This window comes from Heteronotia binoei, chromosome 2 (assembly GCF_032191835.1).
Source record: "Heteronotia binoei isolate CCM8104 ecotype False Entrance Well chromosome 2, APGP_CSIRO_Hbin_v1, whole genome shotgun sequence".
Taxonomy (NCBI): Eukaryota; Metazoa; Chordata; class Lepidosauria; order Squamata; family Gekkonidae; genus Heteronotia; species Heteronotia binoei.
Genome location: NC_083224.1, coordinates 58,887,419 through 58,903,719, shown reverse-complemented (window position 1 = coordinate 58,903,719; position 16,301 = coordinate 58,887,419). Strand labels below are relative to the sequence as shown.

Genomic DNA, 16,301 nt, shown 5'->3' with positions numbered 1-16,301 from the left:
TACAACACCAGGAAGCTGGCATCAAACGATGTCCAGAACACAGGATACAATTCCCCCACTTCAGTTCTACTGTCATGCTTGAACATGGAGACCTATCTTTCAGCAGTGGTGAAATCCATACTCTTTGCTGCTTTTCAGATGTATCTGCTTACCTGCTTTACAAGCTGATACCTAGCCCTGGCTGATTGCTGAGGGCTAATTAGAACTGGGATGCTGGAGTCACTTGCTTGCAAGACCATTTTCAACCTGTCAGTGAATATATTCATTTGATGGCACCTTTCTTCATTCCTTCCGAGGTTGGTAAAATGAGTATCCAGCTTGCTGGGGTGAAAGTGTAAAAGACTGGGGAAGGCAATGGCAAACCACCCTGTAAAAAAAGTCTGGCGTGAAAACGTGAAAGTGATGTCACCCCAGAGTCGGAAACGACTGGTGCTTGCACAGGGGACCTTTCCTTTTTTCCTTTCCTTTTTTATTTCAGTGCCTTTGACAGTTTCTCCTTGACAGCTTGACAGCAATCCTTGCTACAGACAAAAAAAGTGCTCCCATATGCAACTAAGATACCCTGGAGAGATATTTTTTTTAAAAGCAGGGCAATTAAATGGGAGGGGTGTTTGGGAATGTGATGCTATAATACTCATAATATTCAAGCGGGACTATGTTTGACAAACAGAGAGATGTGAGCAGAATGCAATGACTTGCTAATTGAGCCCACAGTGCAAGCACAGCTTATATAAACATCTTGTTAATTTCATGTTCTGGGGCCTTAATATATCAGGTTCCACATGCCCCGATTAGTGTTGGTGCCCATGAAGATTCTCCAAGCTATCTACTCCAATAACTGGTAAAGGAGACTGGGAGTGGGGGATTCCCTATAATCTGCTATTTCCATGCTCTCCCTTGGCCAAGAAAGTAATGGGGCTTGGCCAAGAAAGTAATGTTAAAAGGCAAAAGAGATTATTCAGATTTCAGCCTGTTCTCTGTTAGACTCTACCTAAAATTACAAGATAGAATCCATGTTCTTGAGCCAAGGACATCTATTTTTAGAAAGGTGCGATTCAATACACACAAACCAGCTTGCATTAATATTACACTCTGCACTACTGTTCTTCCATTTTGCAGGGAAAAACTATATTGGCCCACAGGTCAGTAGCCCCTGCTGCCCTTAGGTCACTGTGCTGATTCTATTACCAAATTAAACTGGAGATAAAAAACCAATAATAGCAAATGTAGGGATTCATCTAATGTTTGCCACTTAGCTATAATGGTCCAAAGAGGATGGTTGCTTTGCCATGTGGATGGAAACTTGCAATTTCAGGGGAACTTGAAAACATTCAACCGTAGGCCCAGGACAAAAAGAAGTGATGCAGCAGCTGCATAGAAGCTTTTTGTCCAGTTAAATCTAGAAGATGCCTGGTTGGGGATCCTGTGTGTGCTTCATTTTGCTGTCATAGTGGAGGCATGCTACAGGATGTGTTGTTGGAGCCATGCAACACCTGTTCATGTGCTTCTACATCTTTGCAAACAAGCACAAGGTCTCATTCATTTTCCATATGGTTAGACTACCATAATATGCATACATAATTTTATTATTTGGGGCCTTTATTGTGTCATTGTCAAAGTAACTTGGTGAAATAAACATCTTTTGATCCACCAAGGAAGGGACATGGGTCAATGGTAGAGCATCTGCTTTGTATGCAAAAGGTCCCAGTTTCATTCCTCAGCATCTCCAGTTGAAAAGGGTTAGACAGTATAGGTGATGTAAAAGACCTCTAACTACTCCCTGGGGAGCAACTGCCATCAGAGCAGACAATACTGACCTTGATAAATTATTGGGCTGACTCAAGACAAAACTCGTTTCCACCTTTCATGTAGTGAGATCTGAAATTTATCACATTTTGTATTTATCACATTTTGGATAAATACAAATTTATCACATTTTGGACATAAGTTTCAGACCTCTACAGGAATTTAAAAGCCCTTCAGAATATTAAGTGAAAATCACAATATGAAAAATATATACAAATTAATGTGCAAATATATCACCAGCTTCACCAGTCAAATATTTGTAGTTCCATGACATTTAATAATTGTCCTGGACAACAATTTTGGTGAGTGAACATTACAGTTATAACAAACTGAAGGATGGCCCTACCATTCAGTGAAGAGGCTGCCTTGGACAGAGGATTATGGACACATTAAGGCCAGCAAATGATTAATTATCAAGTCTAGCATTATATAATTATTGTCATATGTGCTTGTTTTCACAATAGGAAAATCTGTTTGGATTCTTCACTGTGAATATCCTGTTTGCACTGAATTGCAAAGTCATGTGATCCAAGAGCAGCTTCCAATGCTGTAGAAGGACATTTTGGCAAAAATGTATGAGAGCTGACAGCAGGAGGGCAACATTCAGCTTCCCACTTGTCACCTCCATCTACAGATCTGGTCCTGGTGATGAGCAATCGGGTTGTTGTAGTGGTCAGGATGCAGGCTTTTCCTCCCTCCTGGCTCCTGGAAAATCTCACTGGCCCCTAAAAACATTGCACCCCTGATTCTACAGATGTCATTAAGCCTAGTTCTTGTTTTACTCTCACCTTTCTTTCTGATTCTCTTATATCACCTGCTATTATTGATGGGAGATGTACAATGCACATTACACTGGCACTACTATGGTATTCCTTTGGCTCTTTGACTTTGAGGAATGTGCTATAGAAAGTGCATTCCACTAGACACTCACAAGTTCAATATTTGAGAAAGATTGCCCTCAGTTTCTGGAATGGCAAACTCATTGCTCAGACTTTCAAATAATGGAGTATTTATTGGAATGTCCAGATAAGGATATTACCAGGTCAGTGGTTGGTTTTGCTATAGCTGCAGTTAAAAGCTGCCAAAGCTGTTTAAATGCTTCTACTATTGATTGCAGACTGGATGCAGGCAGTATCCCATCCCCTTCTCCTGCTGATGTTTCATTAAAATGCAATGTATCTTTTTCTTGCAGTGCTGCCGTTTTTATATATAATGCAAAACACCAATATTCTATTTGAGGTGGCAATGGGTCAATATAAAATAAACTACCTACTGCTGAGCAGAAAAGCAAATCCCCACCAATAAAACCACAGAGATCTAGATTTCCTCTTTATTGGAATGAAAGATAACATCACAGCTTTCTGTTGGTATAATTCTCCTTTAAATGCGTAAATATGAGTCACCTTAAAATTAAAAAGAGAGAGAGGGCAAGAACAGTTCCTAAAATACCAAATGATACCATGAGTAGTGCTAGTAATAAATAATACCCTTGACTGGCACAGGGCCTCTCCTGCCCTGTCCAAGAGCAGGTGTTGTGTACAATGGAGATAAGACCAATCTGGCCATTTGGACAATGAAAAGTATGCTTAATAGATCACCCCAAGTGAATCGAAGGCTCTGGGCCAGCCCGACCCTGGCTGATTTCCTAGATGGCAATGTCAGTGTTGTCAATATTGTTCATGTTCTTATCCAATTTGCAGCAAAAATACTGGTTCCAGATTTGCAGGAATGTGGTCCTGAATTTTTTAATCCTGAAGGCGTAAACAATGGGGTTCATGGCTGAGTTCCCATGGGTAAGAAATATAGCAATGTAGGTAAGGGCGCTAGGGGTCTTGCAGGAGGTGCAGAAAAAGCTGATGCAGTTGCGCATGTGCAGGGGCAGCCAGCTGACTGCAAACAGAAAGAGAACCAAGGCAAGGGACTTGGCGATATTCAGCTCCTTTCCATAATATTTCTCAGGGTCTGTTGTGCTGGATGCAACCTTTTTGTTCAGCTGCCTACGGATGATCTTGAAGACCTCCAGGTAGATGAGAAGCATGAGGAGCAACGGTGGTAACACCCAGACAAAGAAGTTGAAGTAAACCATGTATTCCATGCTGATAACATTCTCAAACTGGCAACTGACTGTGAACTCTGTCTGGCTGGAATTTGCTTCCTTAGCCTTTCGCTGCATTTCATTGAAGTTGTTCCAGCCGAACATAGGGGTCAGCCCCACAAGGAAGGAGACCAGCCAGCAACAAGCAATAGCCACCCCAGCACGTCTGGGAGTCACAACACTCTTGTAGCTGTGGAAGAAGAGGGGAAACACACATTATGATCTTACATAAGTTGAAAGGTAGCATCTCTAGCCAATTCTTACAACCACAAGAAACACAGAAAAATCACCGAGCCCCCAAATAAATAAGTTTCCTTAGAAGTTAAAAGATAAGATTACATGTTTTAAAAATAACTGGATATTAGAGTTCACAAAAGTTGATGGAAAACTGACTCAGCGCTATGGCCCATCATCATGCAAGTCTGAAAAGGGGGCAGGCAACAAGATATGGACGTAGAAATAAATGTTTACAAACAAGTACAGTAGAAGAACAGCAAGGTACAAAACAAAACAAAAAATATGAAGAACTGTAGGGGAGAAGAGCAAGTACAGAATGTGTGGGACCCCAGCATGTATTTGGCCTACAATTAATACAGAGGTTAGAGAGAAAATCAAGGAATCCCTCTCCATCTTGATCACTGCTAGGCCAGGAAGGAGCTGGCAAAAGAACTACTGCATTTTCACACTCAGTGCTCAAATTGGAAGGAGGAAGAGGATTTAAACCCTGCATTCACTCAGAGTCAGAGCGGCTTACAATCTCCTTTGCTTCCACTCCCCACAACAGACTGTGACTGACCCAAAGTATGCATATTAGGCCACACCACCTGGCCTGGAAGCACGTGGCTGCCACATAGCAGGTCAAGCCAGCTGGAGCCCTGGCCAGCCCAGGTGGAGATCTGCTCCTGTGGGCTGCAGCAGAAAAAAAGCCCTGCATATGACCCTACCAAAACCTCCTAATCTGTCATTTTAATAGTATAAAGTGAGTGCTTCTCTGGGGTTAGAAGAAATTGCCCACATAAAAAAAAAAAATATATATATATATATATATATATATATATATATATACTAAAAAATAAGGGCCGTTGTGAAAAAAAAATACAATGGGCTCTCGAAAGAGGCTCTGGGCGAATGCCCCCCCCCACCTTTGCTGTCTTCCCACCCACCCAAGGCAGCCATTTTCTGTGAGGGAACTGATCTGACTTCAGCTTTCCATCTCCTCCCCCCTCCCTGCAGCCCCTATCTAGGAAAAAGACAGTCTTTCTCCACAGTGAGGACCAAAGCAGATTACATCATTCTCCTCTCCCCCTTTTGATCTGCACAACAACCCTGTGAGGTAGGTTAGGCTGAAAGTCTGTGACTGGTCTGAAATCACAGTGTGGACCAAAGCAGGATGGAAGCAACCTCAGCAGGGTAAAATGACACAGAGTTCACCCTGCAAAGCAGCAGTTTTCTCCAGGGGAAGTGATCTCTGCCATCTGGAGAGCAGTTGTAATTCTGAGTGACCTCAGTCATCGCTTGGAGATTTCCAACAATCAGAAGGAAGTGGCTTGTTTGGAAGGTAGAGTCTATGATATTGTACCTGTCTGAGGTCCCACACCACCTCAAACTCCACCCTCTTCAAGCTCCACCCCTCAAATCTCCAGGAATTTCTGTTGAGTTAGCAACCCTATCTCCTTCCCAGCCAACCATCAGCCTATCTTTATCTGCCCCTTTGACCAGCTTTTTGTCTTCTCCTTCGTCCCTGCAGCCTCTACCTAGGAACAGGACCATCTTTCTTCCATAGCAGCTTACATCATTCTGTCCCCCTTTTGATCTGCACAACAACCCTGTGAGGTAGGTTAGGTAAAAGTCTATGTCTGGTCTGATATCACCCAGTCCGCTTCCACAACAAGAACCTGGATCTGGCAGACCCTGCTCTGAAGTGCAAACTCCTATGCCACACTGGCTGTCACAGGGGGGCTGCTGATGAAGACAGTGAGCAGCCAGGCCTAGGGTAGCCAACCTCCAAGTGGAGTGTGAAGATCTCCTGGTATCACAACTGAACTCCAGACAACAGATCTCTCTTCACCTGAAGAAAATAACTGCTTTGGAGGATGGACTCTATGAAATTATATTCAGGTGAGGACTCTCCCCTCCCCAAACCTTGCCCTCCTTAAACTCCACCAAAAAACCTCCAGGAATTTCCCACCAACCAGGAACTGGCAGCCATAGTCAGGACTGGGCCCAATGAGTTCTCCCTCAAAAGCCAAAATAGGCCTGGAAAAGGTCTCCTCCCCACCCCCCGCCTTTTACTGACAGAACCAAACTTGGTTGCTTTTTACTAAAAGAACCAAGGTTGGTTGCCTAGCAACAGCTACAGTCCAGCAGCTTCCCCAGTGGCCCAATCCTCATCTGTCCTGGGGCTGGCAGTGGGCAGGGGAGAGTGTAGTCAGCAAATGGCACAGAAGAGTGATTGACTGGCAGCTCATGGGCCATTCATTGATGCAGCACATACCGCAGCTAATGGGAGAGCTGGATTTGCCAATTCCATAGGGATATGTATGTGTGTGTGTGTGTGTGTGTGTGTGTGTGTGTGTATGATAAACTGTGAATTCTTAGACAACTTATTTAGAGATTTTTCTAGGCCATATATTCAGTTATCTTTTTTTCTAAGGATAGAACTAAGAAAGTAGAACTTGTACATGTTTTGCAAATTTGAAGTCTAGAACTAATTGCTAAGCCTGCTGTTTGTTCACTCAACACCTCTAACAGTCAAGCAGAGACAACAAGGCAAAACCTGGTGCACCACAGTGGAGCCTCCACACAGGCAGGCAGGGAAGTCAAAGCTGGGACTGCCACTGTTAGCACCCCTGGACTGTTGGCACCCTAGGCAATGGCCTAATTTGCCTGGCAAGTGGTCCAGCCCTGCCTGAACCCACTATGCAAAAAAGGAATCATTTCCATTACTGAGTGACCTTGCCTTGCTGTCCAGCTGCTTGTCTCAAGGTGCGTGGAAAAAGACACAAGAGGCATAGGATCTGTTTGTTCTCTCTATAGACATACTAATTACAAGTTGTTCAAAAAATGGCATCAATTTTTGGCAAGGGATGCCAGATCTGTGTTAGGAAATTCATGGAGATTTGGGGGTGATGCCTGAAACAGCAGGGTTTAGGGAGTGGAGGAACCACACCACAATATAATGCTATAAATTCTACCCTCCAAAACAGCCATTTTCTCCAGGCGAACTGATCTCTGTCATCTGGAGATCAGTTCTAATTCCAGGAGATCTCCAGATCCCACCTGGAGGTTGGCAGTCATATGTGATCCAGCAGGTGGGCATGACCCACCTGAGGGTCCTGACTCAGGGTATGAAGACCACTGGACTATGGCAAGCCCCTGTCTTTTGGATTTCTCTGATTCATCTCAGATGATCTCTGCAATACAAAGGTGATAAAAGCATTCTACCTTGGGATTGGTGAAGTGCTTTGAGCACTTAATGTGTTATGAAATACTGCGATTGTTAGTATTATTAGCAGTAGCATTAATAAGCTAACCAATTGTAGAGCATTATCTGTTGATACTACATAACAAGAAATGCAAGAAAATGAGGTCCTATTCAAAATCAACAGTCTCTCAAAATGCTGTGTGCAAGTTTCCTGGATGTTTAGGAAAATGCCCCTTATTAAACATCTGCTTTTTTCCTACAGTAAGCACATAACAAAGGCTTTTTAAGGATTTCTTTATTGAAACGTTTATATAATGAGGGGGAAAAAGATATCCAAGAAAAAAAATCCAACATTCTCTGAATTTGTCTATACTTGATAACTAAAATACTTTATGGCATTACCAGTGTTGATGCACGTATTGCATTCATTAAACCCCCCTAAAAATGGTTGCTGTTTCTCTGCAAATACCTACAGAGATTACTTTCTTCTACTCAAGTTCATTTGTAGTATGCATCAGCACACCTCGCCACTCTTTAGCAGGTGCTCAGTTGTTCCTTCTTTACCCTCCAGGTTTTATGTTGTGTCAGAGCATGCAAATGTGCACACACTCATGCATACCCCATTTGTGTTTTTTATATTATTCATTTAAAAAAGGATCCCCCCCCCAATACAAGCTAATCTAAACAACCACCTTCCTGACAGAATCGACTCCCTTGGCAGCAGACAGCTTGTTTTGAAATAAACATAATCAGTCAAGTCACTTAGTGGCTCAGCAACTGCCACTTTCCTCAGAAGACTTTCAATTTTTAGTGGGAACAGACGTCTTGAAGTGGGGGTTGGTCATGATGCTTACATTGCTCTAAAGCTGCAGATATTCTGATAAACTATGTTTCAGAGTATTTTGAAAGTGGCATAGCTGCAGTAGAAAAACTGGTCTTTCTGCTATTTTGCATCTGTGGGAGATAGCTCTGGAAAAGTCAATGGGAGGGAAGAATTAACAGGTCAACACAGAGAAAGCCTGCTACAAGACAGGTCCCAAAGAGACCATAACAGAACACCACTAGTGGTCACATACAGCTCTCAATTCAAAATACCGGTAGTTCAAAACATCGTTAATGACTTACAACATCTACTGAATAATGACAGTTCACTTGCGCATCTTCTAACATGCCATTGAATGCCAACAATGGCCTTTTGTTCTCTACTTAGGACAAACAGGACAAACCCTGCACCATAGGATGAATGGACACAAATCTGAATCAGAAATCACAAGACTGAGAAACCTATAGAACACTTCAGCCTCCCAAGGCACTCAAAGTAGCTGTTTTATTGCAAAGGAACTTCAGGAACAGAACAGAATGGGAAACTGCTGAATAAATTACAAGTTATTGCAACACTTGGGAAAAAAACACCCTCCAGAACTTAACAGGAATACTGGCTTATCTCATAACATGTGCTAACCTCATTCAGTCCTGTATTGTGTCAGGAAGGATGACCCTAGAGCACACTAATTTATGCAATAGCTCACAACTTTACTGACAGTAACTCACAAAGTAGAATTTTTCCTCACAAGACTCTGCAGCTTGGAGAGAACATTGGTCACCTCTACACTGCAGAGCAGACAGATGGAGTGTAATGGCATGGTTTCAGTTAATTACTCCCAGCATTACACAATTAAGAAGGGTACATTGACCCATCAATCTCCAATTTTGATATATTTTTCCTTCACTATGCCCCCCTCCCAGAATTAAGCCCAAACAAATGACAACCATATATACTAAGCTTGCTATTCCTATTTGGTTCTTGAATCTGTTAAACATTTTTATTATGTTGTATGCTAATTTGCTGTTCACCTTCTACCTATACGTATAGACTGGTAACTTCCATTTCATTGTATTTAAAGAAGTGTGTGTGCACATGAAAACTTATACCTTGAGCAAAGCTTGGTTGGTCTTAAAGGTGCCACTGGACTCAAGAGGTGGATGGGACCCATTTGGCATCCAGTCCAAGCCCCTACTTAGCAGTAGCATCACACACCCAACCAGTTGCCCACAGAGTAGTCTCTGCTCTGCAAACAACAGGGTGTCACAGTGGAGAGCAAACTGCACCACAGAAAGATGCCAGTGGACCAAATGGCTCCTGAAGTTTCAGGGAAAACAGAAAAGAGTTACATTTGAGACTGTGTTTATTCCAGCATAAGCTTTTGTGAATCAGGTGCGTATAAAATGAATACTGTACATGAACATCCATAGCCAAATCACTCAAGTGTGAATCTCCATGAAAGTAAGGCAAACTACAGACTGTGTGGAGGCAGGAAAAATAAACACATCACTGCCAATCTGACCTGGTAGGAAAATTCCTTCCAAACCCCACACTGAGATTTGTAGTTTCCTCCACTCCACAGGATATTTCACAGGCACTTTTCTGGACACGTTTTACACCAGGCACAAATCCTGTAATTTTCATTATAAGAATTTCCAAAACTATTTCCCTTTCATGCAGGGAAGAGTGAGCTCTGATTCACAAAAGCTCATGCTGAAATAAATGTTGTTAAGGCTTATGGTGCTGCTGGAATTCTGTTTTACAAATCTTAAAGACACACAAGTTATCAGAGACTGTAGAAGTATACCCCTCCTCCAATCCAGTCCAAAGCCTGAGTGATGCCTCAAAATCAAGTTTGCATTACGATGCCATATCATTTTCTGAGCAAACTGAATTCCCAATATGCAGTGCTCTGGCAAATCTAATGAAGTAATATTACAGTGACAAGGAGCAATTACTCTGTGACTGCCTTGGACACTCTTTATGTAAGGGGAACTCTAGTCTGCTTTGCTGAGGCAAGGGTGATTTCCTAGGGAAACCACCAGGGGTTTCCATAGATGAGAACCCTGGCAGAGCAAAGCAATCAGCAAAAGGTAAAAAAAACCCTTCCTTCAGACCAAGGCCAGTGCTTTACAGAAGAGTAAAAGGAGGGCTGGTCAAAAGGAATTTTCATTTTTTTTTAAGTGCCAGGCCACAAACACTGAATATCCAAGTGCACAGAAAACCAGAGGTCCTTTGATGTCCAGTGTCCAGAGCACCCTAATCCCTTTAAGTGACTAAAAAATGGAATACAAATTAGATGCTGTTTAGGAGTCCGTATCCAAGTATCTGAACAGATCAATTACTGTTGTGCAGTCCCCTGACAAGACTTTTGTAGGCAGACAATGATTAAGGAGTCGTCTAACAGCAGTGGGGGTTTTAATTTGCATTGTTAATTGCGAGTGCAGAAGCAAGTTTTTAGTTGTCCTGTCCCAGTTTTAATCTGGAGTAGGATTTGCCCTATTAGTATCACAACAGCAAAACCCTTAAAGAAAGTACTTCCTTCCAGAATGCTACAGTGTAATGGAAGATAAAAGGAAGTACTTCTTCACCCAAAGGGTGATTAACATGTGGAATTCACTGCCACAGGAGGTTGTGGCGGCTACAAGCATAGCCAGCTTCAAGAGGGGGTTAGATAAAAATATGGAGCTGAGGTCTATCAGTGGCTATTAGCCACAGAGTGTGTGTGTGTGTATATATATATATATTTGGCCACTGTGTGACACAGTGTGTTGGACTGGATGAGCCATTGGCCTGATCCAACATGGCTTCTCTTATGTTCTTATGTTTAAGAGGAAGCATCATTTCCTAGCTCAAAGTGTAGCCTAGTTTTTGAAATTTAAGCTGGCAACTCCAATGCAAAAACACAATTTCGGTAAGCAAAACATCACCTGTTGTTTAACTGAGGTTTTATTTCACCTCAAACAAGTTTTGCTATGGCAAAAACAGGTCTTTTGTGTGCTCTGTTTTGCACAGTTCTTTTTGGAGGAAGGAACAAAATGGAATTTCCACCTGGTTGGACAGAGCTGCTAAGAGTGAACTGTAAGGCAGAGAAATATTGGGCCCACAGTTTGTTTGTTTGCCAGGTTGTTCGTTAAAGAGATATTAGCGAAAACCGCCAACAGTGATGTAGCTTACAACTCCTGATATGTCTTTTCCTTAAGCAGCCGAAGTAATCTGTTGATTTTTCAATTATCTCTAAAGCTTTCACAGAAAGTGTAAAGAAGGCTGACAATAGATGAATCTTTTGTTTTCAGAGATGAAAGGGTTACATGTGTCTATTCTTTCCACTTTTGTCTCTGGAAAATAGGTTTTGTGGAAGTCTCATACTGAATACTATAGACCAGAGTCACATTGCATGGAGTCCAGGCCAGAACAGGTAGGGGTCAAAGGCGCTCATCAGGCCTGGTGCGTGGGGTTCTGCCACCTGAGGCAGAACCCCAACACGCACCCTTCCCCAGTTTATTTTTTTTTGCACTTGTGCGGCCTGATAACATCACCTAGAGGTGACATCATCACACAGGCACTCTGCACATCCCCTCCACAGTGCTTGCCAAGTTCAGCAGGCACTGTGGATGACAGGCACTGTTTTTTTCAGCAAGCACTGTGGATGGACAGACGGGCTCGGGGATGGTGCAAGCGGGGAGGGGGCACCTGCCCCCCACCCCTGCTGGGAGCTGGCGCCCTAGGCATTTGCCTAGTTTGCCTACTCCCACATGCTGGGCCTGGCACTGATCAAAGTAAAGCACCAGAAGGATGTTTTGCCTGGAGAACAGAAAGATTTTGAATAGATATACTTTTAAATGGGAGGGCATTTCTGCCACACAAGGCAGATTAAATAATACCCACATACAACATAACCAGTCACAAAGTTCCACTTAAATCTATTATTCTCTGGAGTGGGTACTGACCAGTGAGCATTCCGTACTCACAGACAAGTTAACAAAACATACCTGCCTGTCTTTCCATACAGTATATTCTGACCAGAGCACTGCAGAGGGCAGGCAGGCTGGTGGAAGATGCAATCAGGAAACAGAACAAATACCTCATAAAATAGTAATAAGAAAAGTTATTTCTGACCCTGGGAAAAAGGACACGTTTCCCACTCCCAGTAAAAACTACTAAATTACCTAGTCAGATGCAAGTTAGCAGAAAGAAAATTATAATAAAAATGTTATTATAACCCTTGGGGGTAGCCAACTTGAAAACTTAAGTGGACATTTCAGAAGGGAGATTGCCTGATAACAGCAAATTTAGAAGAGTAAAAAAGTTGGGTATTTTGCCCACGTATCAAGTACATAAACGTAATTTCACCTTCGGAAGTGAGAATGAGAGAATCTGTTCCTGCAAATCTCAGTGGAGCCGTTGCCATGGAGCTCCTGAAGATCAGGCACTTTGTATGAGCTGCACTTCTGCTAAGGGAGCAAGCTGTCTCTTCACAAGGATTACATCCCTAAGTGCCTTTGAAGCTGCGGCTAGCCAAATCACCTGACTGCATTCATACAGCGGGTTTCTTCCCTGCTGATGCCAGGCTGTTAGCAGGTATAAATCCCCTTGTGTCTCTCTATCTCCCTCTATCTCTCTCTCTCCTGGATAGAGATTGCATTGTTATTTCCTTAGGAGTTAGGGCAGAGCCACATAAGACATTAGGAGTTATGTGAATGGAACACCGTCTCTATCCATGGTGGCACCACCTCTCTTTGTGGAATTGAACACCCCCACACCTAATTTTTACAAGGGTGGGGTTACCCCACGGTTGCAGCATCTGTTTCTATGACCTATAAATGCGTAGCCTACAAATGTCTGAATAATTTGACGTTTTTCAAAAATAGCGTATAGTCTATGCATTTATTTGGATAAAGAACTGGGAGATATGGCTGGCACAAGGGTAAAGGGCAAACTGGCTCACAATGACCAGTGACAGATTTAGCCCTGGAGCCTACAGTCTCTGTTCTGGATCACATGGAGCAAGAAGGAAATGCTTCTGAGCACATGTAGAATACTTTCCCCTCATGTGATCAAAAATAGTTAATGTGTACGCCCTGCACATCTAGGATGATTACAGGGGCTTCTGGATCAGAGGTCATGACAGCACAACTCACTAGAATGGGCAGTAGGGACACCTGCCCTGGGCACAATGTAGACACTGGTACAAAATAGCCACTAGATAGAGAGGCATGTAAAACATTGTATTTTCTTTTCGGTATGAGATAATTAAATGTTTTAAGTCTGTCAAAAAAACTGTGGTATTCTTAAACCCAAGTCATGTGTCTTCTGTTGTCAGCTGCAGGAACAACAGTGGCTTCCCAAATGCCATCTACTGAGTTCCTGGATGCGGCAAAAAGGGAACTTCTCCATTCACAGTTCCATCTCTTAGCTATTACTTTACAGCAGTCCTTTCTAGTTCTACTCTTATGACATTGATTCCCTTATAGCAGTGCATCTCATGTGGAACAGTTTCCATTCTATATGCCAGGTCACACCTTCTGTAATGTATTAGTGGAGTAAACTGGGAAAAACTGTGTTGATATGACACTTTCAACTAAAGTAACTTAGGGGAAGATCATCTTCCTTAAGAAGAACATTATTAGTTATTCAAGTATTTATAACCCTTCTTCAACATGGCTTGCAGCAAATAAGCAGTAAAGCCTGTCACATTATACAAATAAAATTCAGTGCTATAAAGAGGAGCAAAGGCTTAATGAAGAGGAATAAAATCAGCTATGAAAAGCTCACACGGTTGGGCCTTTCCCCTGACAAAACAGATGCCTGTGGAAATACAGTGCAAAATTTATAAAATCATGAGCTGCAGGAGCAGAGTGAATATATGAAATTCTTCTCCTTCAAAGCATGCAAAGACAGTTCTTCAATTAACTTTCTATTAAAGATCACTTCTTCCCATAAGACATAAAAGTTAAGGCACTCAAAGAGAGCTAAGAATTGCTTGATAACTATATGGAACCAGGGGATGGCAGGGGAGGAGCCATGAATCAGTGTCAGAAAGGGATGCCGGGTCCGACTCAGGAAATATATGGGGAGTTTGGGGGTGGAGCCAAGAGCAAGGCTGTGACAACTTAGGTTGAACTTTGAAGGGAGTTCTGGCCATCACATTAAATAATGGGAGCACCTTCTTTGGGGACTAATAAAATTGGACCCCCTGGTTCATTCTTTTTTAAACTTGGGGGGGGGGGTGGAGAGAAGTTCCAGAAACCTCAGATAACCATGGATCAGTTTTCCATTATACCCTATGGAGACCAGTAATGGAGTGCCCAGCAGACATTCAACCCTGCCCGAAAAGGGAAGGCCTCCATACCAGGGGATCTCTTGCCCCAACTGGTGATTGGTAACCCTAGACTGTCAGAACATTTGTTTGGCCTGCAGAAGGGCTCAGTCGTTGGCATCTGCAATTAAAAAGATTCAATAGTAGGGGACATGAAAGACCCTGACCTAAGAGACCCCAAAGTATGGAGAGCTACTTCTCCTCAGAGTAGACAAAGCTGACCTTAATAGACCAGTGGTCTGACACAATATAAGGCAGGGTTGTGTGTTCACATGATCTGTACAGGCAGTCTACCCTACCCCCTTCTGGATCACAGTAATCAGGGGTTGGGTTTTTTTCAGCAGGAATGCACAGGAATGCAGTTCCGGCTGGCTTGGAGTGGGGGGGTATGGCTTAATATGCAAATGAGTCACAGTGATGTCAGGAGGTGTGACCTAATATGCAAATGAGTCCTGCTAGGCTTTTTCTACCAAAAAAGCCTTGACAGTAATTATGTCCCAGAATCACTTACATCCCTGACCAACATATTAGTACTATACACTATTGCTATAGAACAGTTATTTGGGCCTATATTGTAAGTTCACATGACAATGCAGAAATCACTTTGCCTTTTTAAAAGGTTCCTATTTGATATTTATACAGTAGGCCAAGGTCCAAGAGCACCTACAGACTATGGGCCTGTTTCTTCAAGGGGAGTACTACCCAATCTAGAATGGGTGACACTTTAAATCTCAGGTCAGACCACCTGCTCACCACTAGCACTTCCATCTTCAGAATTAATTCAGTTTATTAGTAGGCTCACCAGCCCCCAGGTCTGGGCTGCAGATCCCCCTGTTTCAGGGACTTCTCTCTGCCCTGGACCAGCTGGCAGGTGGGGAAAATCCCTCCCCTAACTGGGGATGTCACCATCCTTTACATGATGACATCACCTGGACAAAAATCATACAGTTTTGCCCAAATTCCAGAGTGCCCCCTGTGTGACATCCCTGCCCATCCCTAGAAAGCTCCCCAAAGTCCCTTGCTGAAACAGAGGTAAGACCTGGCAACCCTATTTATTAGCCTGCATCCACTCTCAAACCGTCTCCAGGCATCAGTTTGGAGTTTCTATAGGCTCCCTAGAATCAGCTTGAAGTGCAAGATAGAACTGAGCATCATCTGCATATTAGTGACAACCCAGGCTACCTCACTCAGCTGTTTCATGTAGAAGTTAAAGAGAATGGGGGATAAGATAGAACCTTGTGAGACCCCACTGGCTAAAGGCCAAGGGTTTGAGTGGCAGTCTCCTGACACCACCTACAGAAACCTACCCTCCAGGTAGGACCAGAACCATTGCAGAACAGTGCCTCCCAATCTCAGCCTGGAAAAGTGAATCAGAAGGATATCATAACTGATGGTATCAAAAGCTACTGAGATGTCTGGAAGAATGAACAGAGTTGTACTCTCTGTGTCCATCTCCTGAAGCTAGTCAGCCACCAGGGTGACCAAGACTGTTTTGATCACATAACCAGGTTTTAAACCAGATTGGAAAGGATCTTAACAATTTGCCTCATCTATGGAAACTTGAAGTTGCCCAGCCACACCTGTTCAATTGCTCAGGAATGTAACATTTGAGATTGGTTGATAGTTATAAAGGTCTCCCAAGTTGAGGCCACTGTAGGTTTCTAGAAGGGGACACATGACAGCGTGTTTCAAAGCTGGGGTGACCACCCCCTCTCTCATTCTGAGATCTTTGCTGTTTTTATTATGGGATACAAAAAGAACCAGAACAAGCGTACTTAAAATGTATTATTTTTCACAATGTGACTTTGAATGTGCCCAAACAATTGTCCTTTAG

The 16,301-nt window shown here is 42.9% G+C and overlaps 1 protein-coding gene across 2 annotated transcripts in view; it reads right to left on the bottom strand.

Moving 5' to 3' along the window:
* Positions 1-3,122: 3,122 nt before the first annotated feature.
* Positions 3,123-16,301, bottom strand: part of ADORA1 (adenosine A1 receptor) — a 101,747-nt gene continuing 88,568 nt past the window's right edge. For both annotated transcript variants that reach the window (XM_060231100.1, XM_060231101.1), the window contains one exon: positions 3,123-4,091. In XM_060231100.1, the coding sequence (XP_060087083.1) occupies positions 3,452-4,091 (640 nt within the window). In that variant the 3' untranslated portion in view covers positions 3,123-3,451. The remainder of the gene's footprint in view (positions 4,092-16,301) is intronic.